At 40.8% G+C, this 25768-nt stretch overlaps 1 protein-coding gene across 3 annotated transcripts in view; it reads left to right on the plus strand.

Moving 5' to 3' along the window:
* NDUFAF2 (NADH:ubiquinone oxidoreductase complex assembly factor 2) overlaps positions 1–25768 on the plus strand; it is a 249402-nt gene that overhangs the window by 117595 nt on the left and 106039 nt on the right. Inside the window, exon 1 of one of the 3 annotated variants that reach the window (XM_073623187.1) lies at positions 20013–20145. The exons of the other annotated variants lie outside the window; for them this stretch is intronic. Coding sequence (XP_073479288.1) covers positions 20100–20145 — 46 coding nt within the window. The 5' untranslated portion in view covers positions 20013–20099. Of the gene's footprint in view, positions 1–20012; positions 20146–25768 lie in introns of those variants that run through there. 3 annotated transcript variants of the gene reach the window in all.

Consider the following 25768-nt stretch of genomic DNA (forward strand, 5'->3'; position numbering starts at 1 on the left):
CCACTGTGATTGGCTGTCATAGTCATCACATAATCGAGAGCTGGTCCAGCTGGTTACTAAATGTTGGGGGGGCATTGAGAACTGTCTTTGACAGCTCGGTCTTTGTGCAATTAGTGCACTCTTAGCATAGGAATATCAGCCACCCAGAGATGCATATGTGTAGTGTGTGGGCGTGAAAACCCACCTTTTTGGCACTGCACATATGTGTTATGCTGGCGGCAACAGGATAAAAGGCTAACTCCAAATTTTCTTTCAGGTTACATATTTGTTTGGGCCAAGCTGGCCAAACAAGCGATTTCCTTTTACTAATTGCTGTGGTCACTGCACTGTATAAAACTGCATTAGCTACATACAATATGCAGCTTTGTGTTCTGGCAGCGCTACAGGGACTTCCCATCTGATGCCAGAACAAAATAGAGTCCGGCTGAGTGCTTCTCAGCCATTCCTAGGAAGCCTTGCATTTTTAGCAATAAATACAAGGCTTCCTCTGATTGGCTAAGGTGGCGAAGCGGGCAAATGAAGTCATGACTCCTGATGTCTCCATAATGAAAACCTTTAACCTGCCCAATGTGTTAGCCTCTTTGTGGTAGCAAGCTTGAACATAAAAAAAAAGAAAATTTATTAATAATAAAAATCATAAACTTTTTTTTTAAGCAACCCCCTTGCCCTGCATGCTCTCAAAACTGCAATTGTGTGCACGTGTATGTGAGCAGCGATTACACCTCACATTATATGTTACGATGAATGTTGGAGTGAGAGCAGTAATTCTGGGTCCCACATTTAGGGTCGGTTCACACTGAGGCAGCACGACTTACAGCGCGACTGCCTCAGGCGACCCAGGACACGACTCAGCGGCGACTTGCAAGACGACTTCTGTATAGAAGTCAATGCAAGTCGCCCCGAAAGTCGTACAGGAACCTTTTTCTAAGTCGGAGCGACTTGCATCGCTCCGATTAGAACGGTTCCATTGCACAGAACGGGACGCTACTTGTCAGGCGACTAGGTCGCCTGACAAGTCGTCCCAGTGTGAACCGGGGTTTATGGTTTACTTGAAACTGATGAGCTGTAAAGGCATTTAAATCGCCACCTATTGATAATTCTGGGTACCATCATTTTTCCCATTTTGCATGAACATGCAGTTTTGAGGTTTGACATATTTGGTATCTCTTTAAACAATACTACTTTTTCATTTTACAAATATGAGGATTGTGTTTTGTGTAAAATAAAATTCATTTCAGTCTACTTTTTTGTTTAGAATATAGATGTGATAAACAGTTGTGCAACATAACTTGCAGCTACTATCTTTGTATTGTACAGACCCTCTGCGTCCAGAACATTATATAATGTTCTAGGGGTTATAAGTAATTTTATAATTAAAAATGCAGATTTTACCATGTTTATGAAAAAATAACAAAATTCTCTAGAGAGAAGGTGGTAAATAATGCTGACCAGAGTTCAAATTTAAGGGGTAGTACTTTTTTATCTAAGCTATACAGTCCAAATTAAATTGTTACTAAACCCACAACAGTAAAATCAGTCTGTATATGCAGTAAATCATGATTGTAAACCAAGGAGTTTATTCTTTGCATTGTGTTAAGAGGCGGTTTGATCCTGTCTTCTCTAATCCTTCCCTTCTTCCACTGTCCCCAATCCATCTTCTGATAAGACAAGAGCTTTTCGAGTCTCTCTGCACATGCTGAGTTTGTGTGTATTGCTAGAGATTTTTTTTTTGTTTGGCCCTGTGCTGATCACATGCACCCTATTAGCACTGTCCAGATAGAGGTCAGGGGTCCTGCATCCTGATAGGACAGTCAGTGTAGAATGAAAACTCCTCCTGCAAGCTTTAACCAGACACTGATAGAAATCACAAGACTGCTATATATACTGCTGATGAGAAAGTATTTAGCAGTTTATAATTACTAAAATAATTGCATTTCCATGTTCTGTGTACTCTGGGATACCAGATATAGTGAATGCAAGGTCTGGGTTTAGTAACACTTCAGGTAAAGAAACAGATAATTATAGCTTTAATTGCCTTATGCATTGCTAAGTGTCCGGAGTTCTCCTTTAAGGTAGGTGCTGTGTTTGGCAGCTGTGCTAGGACAATTGTTGCTGAAGATATGTGCTTGATCACCTTGGCCTCTTCCCTAAAAAGTAAGTGCTCTAGAGTGCTTTCCTCTATAAAATATTAAATTGCTGGCTTTGTGCAGAGCGAGTTCTGAGCTGCCTGTGGTTTGTGTGACCAGCGGAAAGCATTAACTACCCTTGATTACAGCACACAGCTACACGACAGCAGACAAGCCGATTCCACCAGCATCATTATGTTGTGTGAATCTGTACACCAAACTCGCTGGGAGCATCTGTCCCTGCATGCAATATGTCTATCCATATCATAACCCTCTAACACTAGCCACACTCACACTGATTTTCTATTAGATTTTTCAAAATTGATCCAGTCTAATCTGGATTTTTATTTTATTTTATTCTTTCTTTCGATCAGCCACACATGTCTCTGCATTTCTCCATTTGATTTCAGCTGAGAAATAAACAGGGAAAAAAAAGATGGCTGATGCTGAAATTCCAACAGGTTTACCATCACTTTAGGAATTGCTTACAAATGACAAGTGAATAGATTGGATAACATATGTTGTTCAAAACAAATTTTAAATTTCATCAAAAATTTTTCTTTTTCTTTTACCCACTCAAATATATATTTTTTATTTTCTATGCATTCTGAAAAAAAATGAGCCAAATCAGCTGAAAACCACTCCATACATGGATCCTTTTTTTTGAGTATGCATCAATAGTGGGTTGAATTGAAAGATTAGAGGGCACCTTAAGGCTGGGTTCACACTGCTGCGGTGGCAGACATCGCATGTGATTCGCAGCGCACTGCTGTTCACATCACATGCGATGCCTGTGCTGTGCGATATCAGCCATACAGATAGTATGGCTGATATCGCACCGCATTCGGTCCAAACTCACACAGGACCCTTTTTTTTGTTCGGACCAAAATCAGATCGCATGGGTGTTCACACCTATGCGATCCGAAAATGTCCGAATTGTCAGTTCGCATTGCGATATGCGGGCTGAACTGGGGGTGTCATTAACATTGTATGACACTCCCCAGCAGTTCGCATATGGCAGTGTGAACTGCCGTGCGAGTTGGTGCGATGTGGGAACCCGCAGTAAATTCGCTGCGTTCCCGTACCGCAGCAGTGTGAACCCAGCCTAAAGGACAACTGTACAGCGAGTCGTCATAGACTTGGATGGGGCATAACGGAAGCAGCTCCAACACCCTCATATGGGCCCATACAAAGCTTTGAGGTCACAAGTGTGGCAGCATCAATCATTGCAATCAACATGCTTTTACTATATAGGTTGAGGGGTGTTAGAGCAGCTTAGTACCTGAAGAGTGGGTGATGAGTAGGTTTTAAAGGAGCTAATTTTAAGTTATAAGTTCGCCTTTAAAAAAAAAATGTGCATTTACTTTTTTTTTTTTTCTTGTAGGAGCCTGGAAAGAACTGCACGTGTTATTAGCAGATTGCATGTGCAATGCAGGGCTCTTGCAGACTGTCAGTGTAAACTGTCTGCTCGTGCCTCATACAGGCAGGCAGTTACACAATGGCAGGAAGAATCAATGAACTACCTAGAGCACTCAACTGCGCCCTGGTAGTTCATTGAGAACTAGAAGCCATCAACCGCATAGGCTGTCAGTACTTGTAGTTCATTCGCAGAACTCTGCGAATGAATGATGTGGGCAGAGAGCTGCACGATAGCACAATTTTCAAATAGTGACAGCGGGTGCAGGGAGTCCCCTGGCCTGCTGTCGGAGGGGGGGGGGTTTGGGGAGCTGCTGCAGGAGCAGGAACATGTTAAAAAAAAAAAAAAAACAGGTGGATCATGTAACATGTTCCCAAAAGTGAACTATCCTTTAAAGTAGAACTATGGGCAAATCTTTTTTTTTTTTTTCCATCTTGGATAGAGTAAAGACGGTCATAGACAGACTGAATTTAAACCAGAACAGAAGGGACCAGACAAATTTCGATCTGTGTGTGTATGTGTTCCCAAAAAAAAGACAAAACATCTATGGCCAGCTTTTGTTTTTTTGTTTTTTTTTCTTTTGTTTTTTTAATCCATTATTTTTTAGGGAAACAAAGTATACACAATTTGTACATGCCCAAAAAACAGTTCAACACAGATATTAACCACTTGCCGACCGCGCTATAGCTGAATGATGGCTACAGCGCAGACAGCTAATTCTGGGAGGCTGTCCTATGACGGCCTCCCGTGATCGCGCCGGCTGCTCAGCACGGGTGCGATTTATCACAGAGATCAGTGTCTGGAGGACACTGCTGATCACAGATCGGGGTAAAGAGCCAATCAACGACTCTTTACCACGTGATCAGCTGTGTCCAATCACAGTTGATCGCGGATGTAAATAGAAGCCGGTTATCGTCTCTCTTTTCCTCGTGCTGTCAGCGTGAGGAAAGGAGAAGAAAGCCGATAACCAACTTCTCTAAAAGAGACATGTACACTGATGATCAGGGTACTGATTATCATTGCAGTGCCCACCAGTGCTGCCAATCAGTGCCTCCTTATTAGTGTCACCTATCAGTGCCGCCTATCTGTGCAGCCTCATCAGCGCACATCAGTGAAGGAGAAAAATTACCTGTTTGCAAAATTATGTAAGATTTATTTATTTTTTTAAATTTTCGGTCTTTGTTTATTTAGCAAAAAATAAAAAAACCCAGTGGTGATTAAATACCACCAAAAGAAACCTCTACAGTGTTGCATAACCGCGCAATTGTCATTTATAATGTGACAGCGCTGAAAATTGGCCTGAGCAGAAAGGGGGGAAAAAGTGGTTAATAAGAATAAACACATCGTTACATATTTCTGTGTATTTTATGTGTACAGCACATATTTTTTTTTTTAAAAAGAAAATTTTTCGGAAGGTTACACGAATATCTTTGCACCATCACAGCTGTATTCCCATCCATATTGTAAGGCGTCAACTAGCAAGGGGCGTTTATTATTATAGGTATTTCCACATGCAATATATAATATAAAAGTTGTCTGTTTTCTTTTGGTAATAATAGTAAACAGGACAATTTGAGAGGTTAAATCTCCCTAATGGGAGGAACACAGACCACAATGAAAACCAGACAAATGTTCCAGTTATGCTGTACTCTATCCAAGGATAAAAAAAACATTTTTTTCGCCTTTTGTTATACTTTAAGAGAAGCCTAAAACCCAGGTTTAACCCAAATTGTTTGATTTTAATTTTAGAGTGGGGAGAGTTCAAAATGTGTTGCTTTTCTATTTCTGTCTTCAACTTTATAGAGAAGAGTTCATCTCGCATCCTGTCCCTGTGACACATGTATGAAATGTGAGGTTGTCATCAGGACAGGAAGACTCCGATACAAATAAAAGCACTGGCAGAAGTTCTAACCTATGTGTTCTTGTTTTTATCCCCATTGGAGAGCTTTATCATCACTTTCTATACAGTAGGGACACAGACATCAATAAAAAACCTGGCAGACAATTTAACCCTTACCCTACACTATCCAAAACAAAATAAAGAGTTGGGCACATGACCATAAAAACATAATCAAAGTGCACAGGGCAGATGTATGTTCTGTACTTCTGCCATGCTTCCACTTTCCTCTAAAACTTGCCAGCAATCCCTGGCTGTCAAAATGACAGGCAGGAGTTGCTAATTAAATACAGCGACTGTAGAAGCTGCTGCTGGCAAAAAACACCCAAGGTGTTTATGATCACAGTTCAAAAACAATATAAAGCAATACAGGGCTGCAACTAACGATTATTTTCATAATCGATTAGTTGCCCGATTATTGTTTCGATTAATCGATTAATCGGTTAATAAGCTTAAAAAAAAAAAAAGTGTGGTGTATAATTTAGTTAATATGTAAAGTTTTTAAAAAAAGGCAATTTATTCTTAAATATCCCTATGCTGCGGTAAATATAAATAACTATATGGTTAGGGAGCAAAATATCTAATCCACTCTGAGAATAACAAACAGAAAAGATATACTATTAGAGGAAATATACTGTATATACTATTAGAGGAGAGATTATACTGTATATGCTATTGGAGGATATATACTATTAAAGGGTGAATCTTGTAAATATCATCAGACTCAGAGATCAAATTTTTTTTATTTAAAAAACAATGTCTTCCTTCAAAAAAAAAAATGGCATTTTAAGAACGTTAGTTCGATTTTCTAATCGTTAGTGGGGTCAAATCGACGTTCATTTTCAACCATGGTGACAATTTGGAAATAACAGAAAACTTCTTGGTCAAAGGAATTTTCAGACGGTGTATGTAGTTTTCCTTCATTTTAAAAACAGAATGTTAAAAACAAGTGAAAATTTCAAACAACATTCTTTCATTCAAAGAATGAACAAAGATTTTCCGTCTGAATATTCTTGTCTGAAAATTGATCCGTGTGGCCAGCATAAGGCTCGGTACACACCTATGCAGTTTGCTTTTGATCTATTTCTGCAGTGCTTTTTGCTGTGCATTTTGATTTTTGCGCACGTGATTTTGCTGCGATTTGCGTTCTTTGTATTTTTTTGGGCCAACTTGTTGTTGGGCAGATTAAAAAAACACAAATTTCTGCAAAAACGCTTTACATGCTTTTCTGCAGCTTCTCCATTAAAGTATATTGAACCAAAAAAGCACCGTTTTGCGTTAAAAAAAGTCCCTGACCCTTTCCAAACACGCAGAGGCTAAAAACAAGCATAGATGTGAACGTGTCCCATAGGAAACCATGTAAATGAACTGTAGTGCAACCAGGTCTAAGACGTTTAGTAATATAATGGGGTTAAAAAACAAAAAAACAAAAATTAGCCCTTTATAGTGCAAAAAAAAGCAAATAATCACTACTGTAAGGGGTTCATTTTTTTACTGTAGAACTGTGAATGTAATATTTACAGTAGTGATTATTTGCTCTTTTTGTACTATAAAGGGCTCATTTTAGGTTTTCTTAACCCCATTATGTTACTGGCCGATTAATCGATTATGAAAATAGTAATCGATTAATTTCATAATCGATTAGTTGTCGATTAATCGATTAGTCGTTTCAGCCCTCATACACATTAATGTTACTTACAGTATGTATCAGGGTGGATTTGATTTAAATCAAGTCAATTTTAAATCATGATTTTTAAAGAGCAACTGTCATCTCTGTCCCACAGCGGCTCCTCTGACCCGCTGTTGACTCACTGATAGCCCCATTCACTTTAATGGAAAAGTGACACAACAAGGTGAGGGACGTGGCGGCAACAGGTGAGTGGGATGCCCACTAACAGGCACTACATGGACCTGAAATGACAGGTGCTCTTTAAATGTAAGGACTTATTCTTGTTGGTAGTTAGAATCGTTAATATTTGCAAACAAAATGAATGTTTCCTATTTAGAATAATAAGCTGTCAGGTTAGTAAAACAGCGATATAAGAACCGATTCAATCTTAGTTTGTAGTGTACATAGTTTTGCAAAACAATGGGATAAAGGAATATTTCTGAACTTTGGTTTATCTCATGGTTACTATGCCATTGTGTGAATTCATCAATACAGTGCATGTTATCTCAGCTTGCAGAGCTTGGATTCATTGAATTAGTTTACCAAAAATGTAAATATGGCAGAATATACAACCTTATGATACATAACTAAGCTCCATTTCATGATGAATAAACGAAATAATTACTGTATCTTAAATAGAAAACTGTCTTTAGATACATTTTTACTCCAAAAGCATTTTATTAAAATAAATTTTGATAAAAATCAAAAAATTCAGATTTAAATAAAAAAAAATCCAATTTAAATAGAAAACATTTTTTTTTTTTTTTTTCAATTTTTTTATGTATTAAAAAAAAAAATCATTAGATTTTTATCCACCCTGGTATGTATCCCCTCTGTTTCATTCATCTTTTGATCAAGGGGCTGAGCTTCCATCTGATTATATCAGGTAAGGTAAAACCTTCCGGAGGTCAAGTGGTTAATACAGTCCCACGCAGTTGGGTGTAGCTGACTATTCGCAGGGCATTTGGAAGAGCCTAGAGCCACTTATAACCTGATTCTGTGCTGTACAATCCTCATGACTGCAATGCCTTCAGAGCGATGACCACCGATCACACTTTTCAAACTGAAAATTTCATGTATAAATTGAGTTAGTGGGCCAGCCTCATGCACAATATGAATTCTGGCATGTAAATTAGAGCAAGCAGCAGGTAGCCTCTGAATCTGTTTAAATGCAACATTTCTCACGGTTGAGCAGAGTCTGTGTTTAAATGTTAATCATTTTACTGTGATGTATTATACATAGTAGCATGATTATTTTCCCTGGCTTATTAGGTAAAGATTTTTTCTTTAAAGGAGAAATACATTTGAGGAACAATGTTAAAATAATACAGTCAGCGCAAAAATGAAACTAACACGAAATATAAGCTGCTGTGCACTGAAGGTAAACATATAAAACCCCTGGAAACATATAATACAAAAAAGCAGTGCAGCGCTAAACTAAAAGTCTATTAACACAGTCCCTTTAAGATAAGTTGTAGATAGGAAAACAGTTCTCCACTGTGATGATAAAGGTGCTCAAAAGTATTCCATGCAGTGCTACGCATCCGTGATACCACCACCGGCCAGCCAAACCGCTCACCTCAGCAAATGGACCCCTGAACTAACAGATAGGTCAAACCAGCATGTACCACGCTAGGTGGAAGGGAATGGAGACTTGTCTGGAATGATGGTCCCACGGTAGTGGAGATGACACTCCAAATTGCAGATCATATCACATGTAATACAAATGAAGATACATAGTGCACTATGTATCTTCATTTGTATTACATGTGATATGATCTGCAATTTGGAGTGTCATCTCCACTACCGTGGGACCATCATTCCAGACAAGTCTCCATTCCCTTCCACCTAGCGTGGTACATGCTGGTTTGACCTATCTGTTAGTTCAGGGGTCCATTTGCTGAGGTGAGCGGTTTGGCTGGCCGGTGGTGGTATCACGGATGCGTAGCACTGCATGGAATACTTTTGAGCACCTTTATCATCACAGTGGAGAACTGTTTTCCTATCTACAACTTATCTTAAAGGGACTGTGTTAATAGACATTTGAGGAACAGAATTGAAAAATGTGTTTGTTATTAGTGGATTTAACAGAGAAAAATAATCCATATAGTACAAGGATTGTAAAGTCTAAATGAAGTCTGTTGGCAATATGACGCACAAACCTCTGCAATAAGGACCCTCTATTGCAGTTGGGGTGTAATCACACCTGTGAATGCACCCTGTCTCCGATTGGATGCTAGAACCCCAGTAGGCATTCCTGCGATTAGCTGTAGGAGGCAAGCCCATTGAAAGCAATGGGAGGCTGCTGGCTACTGTAGCAAATTGCGCCCGTTCGCATATAATCACTCATGCTGTGATGACATGCAAGTGATCAGCCTTGGGTGCAGATTGCTTTCATCCAGGGCAAATCACTTGCATGTGATGGCTGTATGAGAAATTACATGAGTGGGCGCAATTAGCTGCTGGAGACAGGAGCCTCCCATTGCTTTCAATGGAGCTGCCTCCCACAGATAATCACGGGAACCCCCGCTGGGGTTCCGGCATCTAATCAGAAGTAGGGTGCATTCACAGGTGTAAATGAACCCTTATTGTTGCAGGTCTTTCCTTCCTCCCACAGATTCCCCTGATCTAACACTATGATGGGCTGCCTCACTGACCAATAGGATTGTACAGCAGCTAGGTTATGATGGAAAAGGTTTCACATTGGCAGGAAATTCCTACTATCGGCGTGGTCAGGCATTCGGGTGCAGTAGTGTGGAGACTGCAGGCTCCAGGGTGCCATTGCTTTATATCACCTAGCAGATTTTATTGCATTTATTTTTTTCAAGTGATAGTTACTTCAAAGAGCAAGTCAAGAAACAAACCATTGAGCTAGGAATATTATCTAACAAATGCTTTTAGCTGTGTCAAAGTGAGAAAAATCACTTTATCTATCTTAGACTGAATTTTAATCTGTGGCAACCAGATTTTCATAGACCACCTAACGGGGTCAGTAGTAATAAAGCAGGAATGTACTTCCTGAAGTCTGTGCTGGGGGGGGGGGGGTAAACCTGATTGGTGGATGTAGGACTATTTACAGGTATTGTGTATATCAGCATTACAAACAGACAGGCTTTAGGATCTCCAGATTGACAAAAGAGATGGGGGGGGGGGGTTGGCACAATAAATCAATGTTTGGAATAAAAATTGGAGTACTGATCTGGTAGGCTAGTTTTCTTGCAAGAGGCTTACTTGAATCTTGGTGTGCTTTGTGTATTTTTTTTTACAGCTTTGTGAAATAATCTAGTGTGAAACTTTGCCTTTGTGCAGGAGCTTCCTGTAATAAAGACCAGTCACTGCTGCTCCCTTTCCTTGTGTATGGTGACTGGTCTCGTCTCCGCCCTCTCCTGTACTTTTCTGCTAGCAGCCTGTAGTGTTTGCAGCTGCTATGCCCCTCCCACAGTCTTCCCCTCTCTGCACAGCCTGTGTACAGCACAGTGTCGATGTCACTGCTACTTATACAAGGTAGTAATGGAGTTTGCAAAGGCATTTGGTGCACACAAAGTGGATTTATAACTTTTGTGGTTATTGAGGAATACTGTATAGTTAAATGAACGTTTTTGTGCTCGAGGGTCAGCTTTAATGAGTCGTAAGGTTTAACTTGTGACTGGAGTGCCCCTTTAATAATAGTTATCTGTTTGATAGGAATTCTTATATACCAGTATCTAGTTTAATTTTTCATAGTTTATGTTCAACTAAAAAACAAAAAAAAAGTTAAAGGAGAATTATAGCCAAAGCTCGTTTGGCTGTACTTCTCCTATGGATCACAAGAATGCAGTTTGTTTTGCACTCTTGTGACCTGTTTCCAGCAGAGAGCAGGCTGAAGTCCGCTCTCTGCTGATGTCATAGAAGTCAGACGAATAGTCTATATACTGGCACCGCGTCATGGTGACACTAAAGTCTGGATCCGCCAGATGGCTGGACTGACATCCAGCTCAGCCTCTCAGCGAGCCGCTGAGAGCCTGACCTAGCTGCCTCCTCCACAGCCCAGCACTCTAATGAGCGAGGAAGGGGCAGAGCAGAGAACTGTGACTGACAGTCAGCATCTCTCCGCTCAGGGAGCTGAGAAAACCGAGCGATGTGTTCGATCGCTCGGTTCTCAGTGCAGGGGCACCGGGGGACAGATGCAGCCTTGGACCGATGCTGCATCCACCTAGGTAAGTATGATTCCGAAAAAAAATCCTCTTTTAGGCTGGGTTCACACTCGAACACACATCGGCTCACAGCAGGAGTCTGGTGCATCTCCAGTCATAGTTTCAGGTCCGATTTCAGCCCAAATTTTGTGCTGAATTCGGACCTGAAACTGACCAAAAGACGCACAGGACTCCTGTGCAATTCGCACCGGAGCCGCTGCGGAGATGTGTGAACCGGCTTCATAGAGGGTCGGTCAAAATCTCCTAATATGCGAATTGGATGTGGGGAAATCCGCATCCAATTCGCATAACACATCCAATTCGCATAAGTGTGAACCCAGCCTTAATGGTTTTGTGTAACGTTCTGCTGTCGCTGTTATGATTTCTAAGAATGAAAATTAACTCCTCTGTGAAAGCAAAGAAAATAGAGGTGTAATCCAACCTGAAAATTAATGTCTTCTAGTATTTATTTAACTTAAATGTCAAACCTAACTATGGTTTTCTTATTTGGTTTGGTCTTTTATAATACAAGTTTGAGTTTCAGTAAAAAAAAAAGAAAAAAAAATGCTGCATCTGTCCCCTGCCAACTCTAAGACTGAGAACTGAATGGTCAAACATCACTGATCACTCAGCTCTGTCTTCAGGCTGCAGAAAGCTGGTGACTGTCAATTAACGACTCTCTGTTCTGCCCCTCCAGTGCTCACAGAGCGCTGGACTGTGAAGGGGCGGGAGCGGCTTGCTGAGAGACTAAGCCAGCTGCCAACCATATGGTTGGGATCTTTTCAGAGCCTGGACCAGCTCTATGACGTGAAAACGGGTCACAGGGGTGCTGAACGAACTGCACTCTTGTAATCCATAGGAGAAGTAAAGCCAAAAAAGCTTTAGCTATTCTCCTTTTAGGTATAGCACTAAATACATTATTTAAATTTTCTTTTTATTTTCTAAAAACTTATCACAGATCTTGTGAGCTTGTATCCTGTGTTCTCTGCATGTGCTGCAGTTAGCCTTGTTCCCTCTGTGAACTACAGAACACCCCTCCTCCACAGGTTGCAGAGAATGGTGGTGATTTATAGTTCTGCTCTAGGGTCACAACACTGTTCTATTTAGAGATGCACCGAAATTTCGGCAGCCAAAAATAGTGTTATCTGAATTTTAGCTGCGTTTTCGTGGCGATATTCCTGCGTTGGATCATGTGACTCAAAAACACATAAAAAATGTAACATAGGTGCGTTATTGATGCGTTCTTGCTGCTTCTTCAATTCATTTCACCAGAACGGAAGTGCAACGGACCAGTGTGAACACTTAAAGGGATACATTTTTCTTGCGCTAAAGGTACCAATAATGGCTGACAATCAATTCATATTCATTTAAGTTCATGATGTTGATTAAAAAGTCGAATATAATACAATTGTGCGTGTGTATACACACACACACACACACCCACACAATTGTATTATATTCAACTTTTTAATCAACATCATGAATGTGAATTTGTGTGTGTGTATATATACATGTATGTGTGTGTGTGTGTGTGTATATATATATATATATATATATATATATATATATATATATATATATATATATATATATATATATATATATATATATATATATATATATATAAATTTTTAAACTGTTGGCTTCGGTTTTCTGCATTTTTCATATTCGGCAACCAAAATTTCCATTCGGTGCACCTCTAGTTCTATTGATTAATACAGTGAGTGAGTGTTGTCACCCTAGGATAGGAAGCATGTTACCGGCAGGATCATCAGGTGAACAAAAATGCAACCACTACACCTGGACTGGCAAGCTGCATTTTTGTTCTTGCGTTTAGATATTCTTTTATTTTCTAGTTTACAAATGAAAATTGACATCTTGGGCTGCTGTGAGTAGCGCAGACATTTCCTCCTCTACAATTTTGGTTGTTATGTGTCCATTGTGTGTCTATGGTTTTCTAGCTTTTCCAGGTCATTTGTACTTGTGCCTATTAGCAGATATTAACACATTCGTTAGCAAAATCCGGTGCAAAATTGCCCTAAATTGGGAGAGGAAGGCTTGCTGGGTCATTGTTGACTTTAATTTTCGGGATTGTCACTGCGTAACCATCCTAAAAAGTGTACCTTGGATAACGAGGAAAAATTACTCGCCTCAAATTGATAGACAGGATGTCGAGGTTTGCACTATTTTCCCGCAGCTGAAATTCAAACGGCAGGAAATTGCAGAAATTTACAATTCAATGTGCGTTTCGTCGGCTAGAAATCCACAGATTGTTTTGACACACGGTTAGAAATCCAGCATGAAGATGGACGTCTCATGAAATTTGCAGCTGCTGATTGAATTTAGATTTCCATAAAGGCCATCAACAATAGCAGCCTTGGGGCACAACAAAAATATGACAAAAATCGTGAGGCTAGCATATTTTTTCCACAGCCTTATAGATGCAAATTATTTTTAATAAGGACCTAGGCTAGCAGGAGATCCTGAAATGCAGCCAGTCAAAGGGAAATCATTTTACCTTAATTGATTATAGCTAAAAATGTCTAAGCTTGACATCTAAATATATTAAGTTTTGTTCCTTTAAAAAGTGAATTAATTCAAGGTAAAATGACAGTCCGTAGCTTGTAGCCAAATCAGACAAGTTATTTTGCACTGCCTATTAATAGGTATTTTTTTATTTATTTTAAATAATATAATTTTGAATTATGCATACAGCTGTTGAAAAAAAAAAAAGAATCCATTCTGAGATGCCTAAGGCTTTATATACCATACTTGTTAGTAAGAAGTAAGTAAAGTTATAAGTTGCAACTATATCAACAGTCTGGTGTCATGTACCTTTGGTTGGAGGCAGAGTTGACAAGATGGCTTCCCTTTAGGCTCTGGTCTGAGCACCCCTAAATGTGGTGACAGAGGTAGAAGGCTCAAAGAACGAGTGCTGGTAGTAGCTTGGTAGCAGGTGACTGCCACGGTCAGAGACGTAGTCAAGGTGAACCAGGGTCATACATGGTGAGGCAGTATGGTCAGGAAGCAAGCTGAGGTCAGTACTAGGGAAGCAGGCAGAGAATAGAGGCAAGCCAAGGTCTGTATCCAGAATCCACAGAGCAAGGTCAGGAACAAGCTGGGTCAGCAACAGAAGATCAGTCAGTAAAGCAGGAACATAGGAACAAGGATCACTGGGAAGCTGAAGAACAAACATCCAGTGATTAGCACACACCAGGATCTTATTTTAAAGAGGCAGCTGGGCGTCAATGCCGGTGGATGTGCATGCCGATGTGCGCTGCTCCACACAAATGCGCCTACATCTCCATGCACGCTGGATACTAGCCTGAGCTCGCCTGTGTGCTGGTACATGTGCAAGAGCATTAGCTGCATGAGAATGAACATTAGCTGTATTAGTTTCTGGACACCTGAAGACTTGAAGCTGTTAACCATTGCGGTGCTGGAAGTTCAGAAACTGGAAAGTGACATTTATCCCTGCTGTGAAGATTTCTCCAAGATCTAGCTGCCTGCTGATAGTGCGAGGAGAAAAAAAAGGCTTCTGTTGAAGGGACATCGGTCCAGAACAGGAAGAGGCATAGCCGCCTCATCTGTGCCACCTGCCAATGCCATAAATCGGTGCCCACCAGTGAATATCACTGCCACCTATCCATGCCCAAGATTGCCACCTATCAATGTCCACCAGTGATGCCCATCAGTGCCCTTCAGTGCTGCCCATCCGTGCCACCTCTCAGTGCCCATCACTGCCACCTTATCAGTACCCATCAGTGCTACATATTAGTGCCCATCAACGTACATCAATGAAGGAGAAAAATTGACCTGTTTTCTGACTTTTTAAATTTTTTTAACAAAAAATAAAAAACCCAGAGGTGATCAAATACCACCAAAAGAAAGCTCTATTTGTGGGGAAAAAATGATAAAAATTTAATTTGGGTAAAGTGTTGTATGACCGTGCAATTGTCATTCAAAGAGTGAGAGCGCTGAAAGCTGAAAATTGGTCTGGGCAGGAGGGGGGTTTAAGTGCCCTGTAAGCAAGTGGTTAATGTTGCTGTAGGCCTTTTGGCATCCTCCCTGACCAGTTTTGTTCTTGTCTTTTCATAAATTTTGGAGGGACGTCCAGTTCTTGGTAAGGTCACTGTTGTGGCATATTTTCTCCACTTGATGATGACGGTCTTCACTGTGTTCCATGGTATATCTAATGCCTTGGAAATTCTTTTTGTACCCTTCTCCTGACTGATAACTTTTTAACAATGAAGTCCCTCTGTTGCTTTGGAAGCTCTCTTCGGACCATGGCTATTGCTGTAGGATGTGACTTAGACTCCTTTCACACTGGGGCGGTTTGCAGGCACTATTGCGCTAAAAATAGCGCTTGCAAACCGACCGGAAACAGCCACTGCTGTGTCTCCAGTGTGAAATCAGTGGGGCAGCGCGGCTATACCGCCAGCACAGCACCTCTGCAGAGGCACTTTGCGGTGGTTTTTAACCCTTTCTCTGCCGCTAGCGGGGGATAAAACTGCCTCGCTAGCGACCGAATACCGCTGCTAAAACGACGGTAAAGCGCCGCTAATAATAGCGGCGCTTTACCGACGACACACCTCCCGCCCCAGTGTGAAAGGGGCCTAAAAAAATGTCAGGAAAGACCTGGCTTTTACATTTTTCAGCGGTGGGCAGACCTCCGCTTTAAATGATAGCAGGCGTGTACTGACTCCTATTTACCATGAGTTTGAATGTGATTGCTTAATTATGAACACGGCTACATCCCCAGTTATAAGAGGGTGTGCACACTTATGCAACCACATTATTTTTTTATTTCTACCCCCCCCCGAAGAGAAAAAAAAAAAAAAAAATTCAGTTTGTTTCTCAACTGAGTTGCACAGTTTATAGGTTCATATTAAAGGTGGAAAAAGTTCTGAAGTTATTTATCTTTGTCTCTTTTTTTTTTTTTTTTTACATCACAGAAACCTGACATTTCAACTAGGGTATGTAGACTTTTTATATCCGTTGTACATGATCAATAATAATAATAATATTTAAACAGATTTTTTTTTGTTTTGGTTTTAAAAAATATAATCAAAGAAAAAAAAAAAAAAACTATCTCTTAGACTTCACTAGTTCACTTACACTTTTCCGCCCCCCTCTCCCAACATTTTTAATAGATCACACCAGCCATAGATGGTTTGAGTCTCGGCTGGTTCAGCAGGGACCGGATGGGATTCGATTGTACCCAAGTCAATCCATCAATCGACTTGGGTACAACCAGCATGTTGTATTTCTAGCAGGCGATTATTGCCAGCGGCTATAGCCGCTGGCAATAATCACTGTGTTCTCCCAGCAGGGATGGATCTCTGCTGGGAGAACACAATAGATCCACGGGAGGGATTCCCCCCCATTAATATTGACTGTGGTAAAGGATATGTAAAGGTTCATTTAAAAAAAACATGTCATACTTGCCTCCTCTGCAGTTGGTTTTGCACAGAGTGGCCCCGATTCTCCTCATTGATACAGACAGCAGGACTTGCGCCCCGACTCCCGCATCATTGGATTTGATTGACAGCAGCAGGAGCCATTGACTGCACTGCTATAAATCTATCCAATCAGGACCAGAGACACCGGTTGAGACACCCATCGCTAGAAAGACTGTGTTCAGGTAAGTAAAAGGGGGGCTCTGGGGGCTGCTGCATCACAGGAGGTTTTCACCCTAATGCATAGAATGCATTAAGGTGAAAAACCTTGAGGGTTTACAACCCCTTTTAATGGGGGAATTAAGCGATTTTTTTTTTCCTGCAACCCTTGGTTTGGATTGGATAATGGAAGTCAGCAGAGCTTCACTCATTCCCTAGGCCCTGGGGAAAAAAATTCACTTTACGAAGGGAATATTGTATTTGCATTTAGTAAATCATCCTTGGTGAGGTTTTTTTATTAATCACTAGCCGACCAGTTCACACAGATATACTGTGGCATGTCGGCTCTCCTGCGCAACAGGCGGCTTGCGCAGTTGTGGGTGGCGCGCTCTCACTCACACTGCGGGAGTGTGCCTGCGGGTCAGACGGACTCGATGTCTGCCGGCGGCTCGCGATCGCCTAGTAGGAAAGCAGAACGGGGATCTGCCTGTGTAAACAAGGCGGATCCCCATTCTGACATAGGACATGTCAGACATCTACTGTTCACAGTGATCAGGAACAATGATCTCTGTCATGTCCCAGTGAGCCCACCCCCCCCTACAGTTAGAACACACCCAGGGAACACACTTAATCCCTTGATCACACCCTATTGTTAGCCCCTTCCCTGCCAGTGTCATTTTTACATCGATCAGTGCACTTTTATAGCACTAATCAGTGTCATAATGTCACTGGTCCCCAAAAAGTGTCATTTGGGCTCAGATTTGTCCGCCGCAATGTCTCAGTCCCGCTAAAAATCGCAGATTGCCACCAATACTAGTAAAAACAAGAAAAAAATAAATAAAAGTCCCTAATTCTATCCCATAGTTTGTAGACGCGATAACTTTTGCGGAAAACAATCAATATACGCCTATTGTGATTTCATTTTTTTAAATAAGTAGAAGAATAAACATCAGCCTAAACTGATGAATACATTTGGTGTATATATATACATATATATATATATATATATATATATATATATATATATATATATACACATATACATATACATTTTTTTTGTATATGTATTATAGCAAAAAAATGTTCAATTGTTTTTTTATTTATTTTTTGGTCCAAATTGTCACTCTTTGTGTATATAAAAAAAAATTCCAGTATACAGTTGTGCTCATAAGTTTACATACCCTGGCAGAATTTATGATTTCTTGGCCATTTTTCAGAGATAATGATTGATAACACAAAAGCTTTTCTTTCCCTCATGGTTAGTGTTTGGCTGAAGCCATTTAATATCAATCAACTGTGTTTACTCTTTGTAAATCATAATCACAACAGAAACTACCCAAATGACTCTGATCAAAAGTTTACATACCCCAGTTCTTAATACCGTGTATTGCCCCCTTTAACATCAATGACAGCTTGAAGTCTTTTGTGGTATTTGTGGATGAGGCTCTTTATCTTCTCAGATGGGAAAGCTGCCCATTCCTCTAGGCAAAAAGCCTCCAGTTCCTGTAAACTCTTGGGCTGTCTTGAATAAACTGCACATTTGAGATCTCCCCAGAGTGGCTCAATGATATTGAGGTCAGGAGACTGAGATGGCCACTCCAGAACCTTCACTTTATTCTGCTATAGCCAATGACAGGTTGACTTGGCCTTGTGTTTTAGATCATTGCCATATTGGAATGTCCAAGTACTTCCCATGTGCAGCTTCCTGGCTGATGAATGCAAATGTTCCTCCAGTATTTTTTGATAACATGCTGCATTCATCTTTCCATTAATTTTGACCAAATTTCCTGTGCCTTTGTAGCTCACACATACCCAAAACATGAGTGATCCACCTCCGTGTTTCACATAGGAATGGTGTACCTTTCATCATAGGCCTCAATTTTGGTCTCATCACTCCAAATGACTTTGTGCCAGAAGGTTTGACGCTTGTCTCTGTGCTGTTTGGCATATTGTAAGCGGTATACTTTGTGGCATTTGCGTAGTAATGGCTTTCTTCTGGCGACTTGACCATGCATCCCATCTTTCTTCACGTGCTTCCTTATTATGCATCTTGAAGCAACCACACCACATGTATTCAGAGAGTCCTGTATTTCACCTAACGTTATTTGTTGGGTTTTCTCTGCATCCCAAACAATTTTGTTGGTAGTTGTGGCTGAAATTTTAGTTGGTCTACCTGACCGTGGTTTGGTTTCAACAGAACCCCTCATTTTCCACTTCTTGATTAGAGTTTGAACACTGCTGATTGGCATTCTCCATTCCCTTGGATATCTTTTTATATCCCTTTCCTGTTTTATACAGTTCAATTACCTTTTCCCGCAAATCCTTTGACAATTCTTTTGCTTTCCCTATGACTCAAAATTCAGAAACGTCAGTGCAGCACTGGATGAAAGATGCCACTCTTTGAATGACAATTGCGCGGTCATACAACACTGTACCCAAATGAAATTTGTATCATTTATTTCCACAAATAGAGCTTTCTTTTGGTAGTAGTTGATCACCTCCTGGGTTTTTTATTTTTTGTTAAAAAAATTAAAAAAGACCGATTAAAAAAAAAAAAAATACAGAACCGTTTTATATTTTGTTAATAAATTTTGCAAACAGGTAATTTTTCTCCTTCTTTGATGTACACTGATGAGGCTACACTGATAGACTGCACTGGTGGGCACTGATGGGTGGCATTGGTGGGCACTGATGGGTGGCACTGATGGACACTGGGTGGCAGTGATGGGCACTGATGGGTGGCAGTGATGGTATAAGGGGCCAGGATCGACCCCTTACTGCGATCTGTGATCACCCGAGTCTCATTGACTCGGGTGATCTCAGCGCGCGCCGCAAGCGTGCATAGGGGAGGACATCTATTGACGGCCTCCCGGCAAAGCAGACCCGCGCTGTAGCCTTCATTCAGCTATAGCGCGGAACTGAAGGAGTTAAGCTGGCCCTACTATAAAATCTTTTTTCTCATTCCTATTAGAAGACGTAGCCATACTTCTGTTATGTGGGAGTAGGGATGGTATAACTCTGATCAGCTGTGACAGTGTATAAATCTAACTTTAATATATTGCTTGTCTTAATGTGTCCAGTAGGTGTCTGTACAGGAACGTGACATTTCAGCTTCACTTCTTCCCAGTGCATTAGAAATCAGTGAAAGGATTCAAAAATTCAGGAAGTGTAAATACTGAGAAGACGGTGGCAGTGTTTTCATGCATTGTTCTGTCAGTGTGTCCATTGGTGCTTCCATCGTCAGAGGTTTGTGTGCTTGTCATTAGGGTCACGTTTTGCAGAGTTTCTTATTACAAGGGTGGTATATAACTCAATTGATTCATTGTTATGGAGGTTTTGTAATAGGCCATTTGGAGGAAGGCGCTTCTGTATATATCACCATCATGTTCGATATTGTGAAATATTATGAAATGTTGGAATGAGAGATTTAAGCTCTTGTTAACCATCGAATGCATGTGCAGCATCTGGATGGGTAGGCCTTAGCAGCCATGTTTGCATATACACTCACCGGCCACTTTATTAGGTACACCTTGCTAGTCCCGGGTTGGGCCCACTTTTGCCTTCAGAACTGCCTTAATTCTTCGTGGCATAGATTCAAAAAGTTGGAAACCTTCCCAAGAGATTTTGGTCCATAGTGACATGATAGCATAACGCAGTTGCTGCAGGTTTTTCGTCTGCACATCCATAATGCAAATCTCCCGTTCCACCATATCCCAAATGTACTCTATTGCATTGAGATCTGGTGACTGTGGAGGCCATTGGAGTACAGTGAACTCATTGTCATGTTCAAGAAACCAGTTTGAGATGAGCTTTGTGACATGGTGCATTATCCTGCTGGAAGTAGCCATCAGAAGATGGGTATACTGCAGTCATGAAGGGAACAATAGAAAAAAAAGAGCTACATACAACAGCGGCAAAAAAGACCCTCTCAGGGACTTTGAGGCAGTTAAAGAGACAAGTAGTAAGATAAAAGACTTAAGCAAATTTATTGGTATATAAACTTAAAATCAGAAAGATAAAATGTAAATACAGCAAGGTGCATAGTAAAAAAATTGTAAACGCATACAAATGCATAAACTACATGAATTACTACACAGTACCCACAACTGTGAGATATGGCCCAACCAACAGCCTGGTGTGAACCAGCTATGGGGATCCCAGGTTGTAGCCCGACATGTTTCGGAGTGAATACTTCTTCAGAGGGTTTTATTTTTAGGGTACACAAAAATTTAATATGACGACACAAATATGTGTATGTATCTTCAAGCGGAGCCGAGGCCTCCCACGATCCAACACAGAGGGGGGGGGTATAGAAACAATAGAACCGACAGCCTGCAACCAGTGTGTGCTACCACAAGGACCCACCCAGAAAAAAAACAGGACCCAGCCCTGGACAAAAGAGGGACGGTATGGTGTATCTGGAGATGGCTGTCATACAATGCACGTCCTTATAGAATCCAAACCTGGTGCCAAATGAAAGGTGGGCCCTGGCGTTTAAACGATGCTCAAAGGGGCCCAAAGTGTGCCAAAAAGATATCCCCCACATCATTACACCACTACTACCAGCCTGAACCATTGATACAAGGCAGGATGGATCCATGCTTTTATGTTGTTTATGCCATATTTTGACCCTACAATGTGAATGCCGCAGCTGAAATCAAGACTTGTCAGACTGTTTTTCCAGTTTTCTATTGTCCAGTTTTGGTGAGCCTGTGCGACCTGTAGCCTCAGTTTACTGTTCTTAGCTGACAGGAGTTGCACCCGGTCTGGTATTCTGCTGCTGTAGCCCATCTGCTATTGTTTTTGCAGCTGTCAAAATCTTCAAACAGGTTGCATTTGGATTTGGCAGGCCGGTTTGTATTGCAGTTGATTCGCAAGAATTGCACTATACTAACAGGTAGAGAAGAGTAATGGCCTCATTAGTTGAAGCTTCTTCATCATGGCTAGCAGTGATGATTTCTAATTCAAGCTCTGTTGCTTAAAGCCTTAATGCATTCCCTGCACGGAGGTAAAAAAAAATGCTTGGCTACCTTTCCTAGCTCCTAGCTAATATCATGGAGGTGATGACATGCATGGAGGGCCAGGTCATAGTTGTGCTCCCAGAAAGGTGTGTCTAAACCACATGATTGGCTGGGCAGAAATACAAAATTTTATGGCAGGTTTTCACCTACAGTTCACCCATAAAAAACGCGCCAGGTAGGACCCCACTGCCGCCATTTTATATTGCATAGCGCTGTTTTATCTACTGAAATGTGAGTTCATCTTCTTTTTAATAAATTGTTCATCTTTATATACGGAATTACACTACATGGCCTATTCTTTTCTCCCAATTTTAACCCAATCGCCACGTATGTATATTGGGGCACCACTTTGAAGAGACACATCAGCCCATGGACGGTCGTAGGTTCCTGTTGCAACTTCCATTGGGCTCCACATCCTTATTGGTTGTTTTACAACACAAGTTTGTTTGACCCATCGAACGTATGTTCTTTTGGGTTCAAACATTCCGGTAAGCCTCCTTATTGTTGGTGGTGGTGTTTCTTCACTTCAGGATTTTATCCGTTCACCGTCACGATCTTTATATAAAGTTTTTCATCCATTTGGGACGCCTATTACATATTTACTTTTTACTTGGATTTTGATTTGATGGTGTACCATTAGTCAGTGAGTTTATGGCATTTACACTATACACATAATTTTGTTATCTTTATATTGTTCATTCTTTTCATGATTTCATATATTAGCGCTAAAATTTTTTGTTTTCCATTTTTAGTGCATATATCCTATTTGCTGTGTTAGCTGCTCTCTTTGTGGGCAGAGTAGTATTATTTGTTACACCATTATATAGAGGCCTTCCATATGCAAATAAAATGTGTCTAAAGCCCTGTACACACGGGCCGTATTTCGGTTGACATCCGCCAGTTTATTAGAAACTTGACGACGTTCGGCCCATGTGTACTGCAGCCGGACCGGCTTCAGTCGGAGGGGCATGATCGAATAAGGTCTGCCGACCGGCTCCTGATCAGTGCTCTCTGCCAATGGCTGAGAGCGCTGACCGGAGTGTTCTGGCGTGGGGGGGAGGGGGCATTTCTCGGTCAGAACACAATAGAACAGCAGGGGAGATCATTATACTATCATTGGATTATTGGTACAGCAGCTCCAATCTGAGCTGTCAAAAAAAACAACTAGCAGTGTGTATGAGGCTTAAGCAATGCATGTGTTAATGCAGTTTTAAAGTGGGCACAGCTTTCTCTATTCTCTCTCTGAATTTAAAACCTTGTACATACTGCTAGCTTTTTTTTCGTTCAACCCAGCGGGCAGCATAAAAAAAAAAAAGCTGACAGCTCAGGTCAGAGCTGCTGTGTTAACAATCCGATGTTGGTACAGCGATCTCCCCGCCGGAACACTCTGATCGGGGAGCTGGTCAACAGACCTCTTTCGGTCATGCCCCTTCGACATAAGCCGGCCTCTGTCAGACCGGCTGCAGTACACGGGGCTTTACCTTGAGCATGGTTTAATTATGGCATTTGGCGCCTTTTCACCTTGATCCTGCTTGTGTCACGGTCTCCCAGATCTTTTATTTCCATGTGAACTTTGCATGGATCACGTTGTTTCAAGCAATCATCTCTTCTCCATGTCCCTGCACACAGCAATAGTAACGGTCTGATACAGTTTATTGCAGCTAATTAATGTAATTCTGTTGACATTAATCATCAGGAGGAACTTCACAAGGCATTTCCGTGATGATCCGTGGTAGAAAAGAAGAATCAAAGTGTTTAATTCACGCTTGGTACTTCATATGTTGCATCTGATCATTTTTAATTTTCTTTTTTTTTTCTCTCTATATTTAGCGGGGGGTGAGGGAGACATTGTGGAGTCACCTATTTAAATCAGCCTGGTATGTCTCAGAGTTGCTGTCGCATTGGGTTATGTTAATTAATTGATGCTCTCTGCAGCTGTATCTTTATTCCCATTTTGAATTCGTAGTTCATACATTTGCTGTCATTTTTTTTCTCTGCCAATTTCAGCAAGGCTGCCTCTTCCTTCACTGGCACAATGTGTTCCCCTAATAAAAGTACAAAGCATTATTCTTTCTTTGCCTGTGTGTTACTTAGAACACACATTACAATCTCTTGTTTCTCAGCAAAGCCTAGTCCAATCTTCTCTAACCCTTGTATTTATCCACTTCTTAAAAGAGAACTCCATGCAAGAGGGTCTAATGAAGATGAAATATGAATTGATATTCTTTTTATTTTTGGGTAGGTGGTAAGTGCTGCTCCATTTTATTTTTTCTGCCTGTAATTCTTCCAAATCCTGTCTATGATATTGACTTTCATGTCTGTAATTCAGACAGAGCTAACCATTGTAGACAATGGAATTTTACCGAATAGTACTTAAGCTGGCCATACACAGCTTGTATTTTGTCTGATTTCCTGCTGAATAGGCTGACATTTGAGCCTTTTGGAGGCCCTGCGTGCACCACCCGGCTTGACCAAATTTAAAAAATTGACCAAGCTAGGTGGTAAATTATTAATCTTAAAAAATGATTACAGTGGTTCTAATTTTAAGAAGTTTTTTTACCTTAAAGGAGTTATAAAGTCTCAAAGTTTTTCAATGCATTCCATGCATTAAGGTGAAAAACCTTCTGTGCTTCAGCTGTCCCCAGAGCCCCCCCCCCCCTTTTCTTATCTGAACCCGATTGTTCCAGCAACAAGCATGAGCCCAGCGGCTCCAGCCACTGTCTCGTGTCCTCATTGGATAGATTGATAGCAGCAGGAGCCATTGGCTTCCCCCTCTCTCGATCCAGTGCCATGCCCATCCACACGAGTGTCCCCAAAGCAGCTGGCTTGCTCCCCCATGGGAGCACTTCCAGAAAAAGGAGCACAGAGCAGGTAAGTATAAGGCCTCATGCACCTCTAAGCACACCTAAGTACCTAAGTGCTAGGTGTGTTTAGCACTTTAGCATTTATTAATTTCAGTGGTCAGAATAAATTAATATTCTGGCCAATAAAATGAATTACTGCCAAAGCGCTTGACATACACAAATGCGTTTGCAAAAATTTGGCTGTGGCACGTTTTTAAAGCTGCTCTTTTCTTGCCAGGAGAAAAACATTTTTTTAAAAAAGCCCCGTTGTGCATAGAGCCTAACTTTTTTTTTTTTTTTTTTTTAGGAAAAAAAATATATAGCCTTTATAACTACTTTAATATTATACTTGGGGAACAGTTGTAAGACGTATATAGGGAAATTTGGGATGGTGACTCCATATGGGGGACTTACTGTCTATTATCAGCATGTCGTATGCAGAATGTTTGCTTAAAGCTCAACTGAACTTTTAATTATTATTACAGGTACTTTTATAGCACTGACAATTTACTCAGCGTTTTACATATTTAAATTGCCTAAATACATTCCAGGCATATCAGAATAAAAAGGAGTGCATAATTCTACAGGTTATTTTCTTTATAAAGCAGGCATAGCTGAAGTAGAAAATCCTGTCCTCTGCCAGAATGCTTCAGATAAGGACTCTTTTGCTCTATGTGGAAGCAGTGGTTAGACCTGTGAATGTGTAATTAGCAACGTTTAAGCTCCCTGCTGATTGGAGAGTTTTAGCTCTGACTCAGCACAAGGTGTCGGACTTTGCAGAGATACCACTGCTTCTACACAGAGTAGGGGTCCCTCTCTGCAGCCTGCTGGCAAGCAACAGACTTTTCTACTCGGGCTGTGGCTGCTTTTTAAAGAAAACATGGAAGACTTTGCATAATTTTTGGTTTGATGCGTCTGGAATATATCATCTGATTTAAACTGAAAGTTCAATTGGTCTTTAGAAAAAAATACCTTTTGGGGAGCTCTAAAATAAACATTTTAGTA

Source organism: Aquarana catesbeiana, linkage group LG01 (assembly GCF_042186555.1).
Source record: "Aquarana catesbeiana isolate 2022-GZ linkage group LG01, ASM4218655v1, whole genome shotgun sequence".
In the NCBI taxonomy this organism is placed as follows: Eukaryota; Metazoa; Chordata; class Amphibia; order Anura; family Ranidae; genus Aquarana; species Aquarana catesbeiana.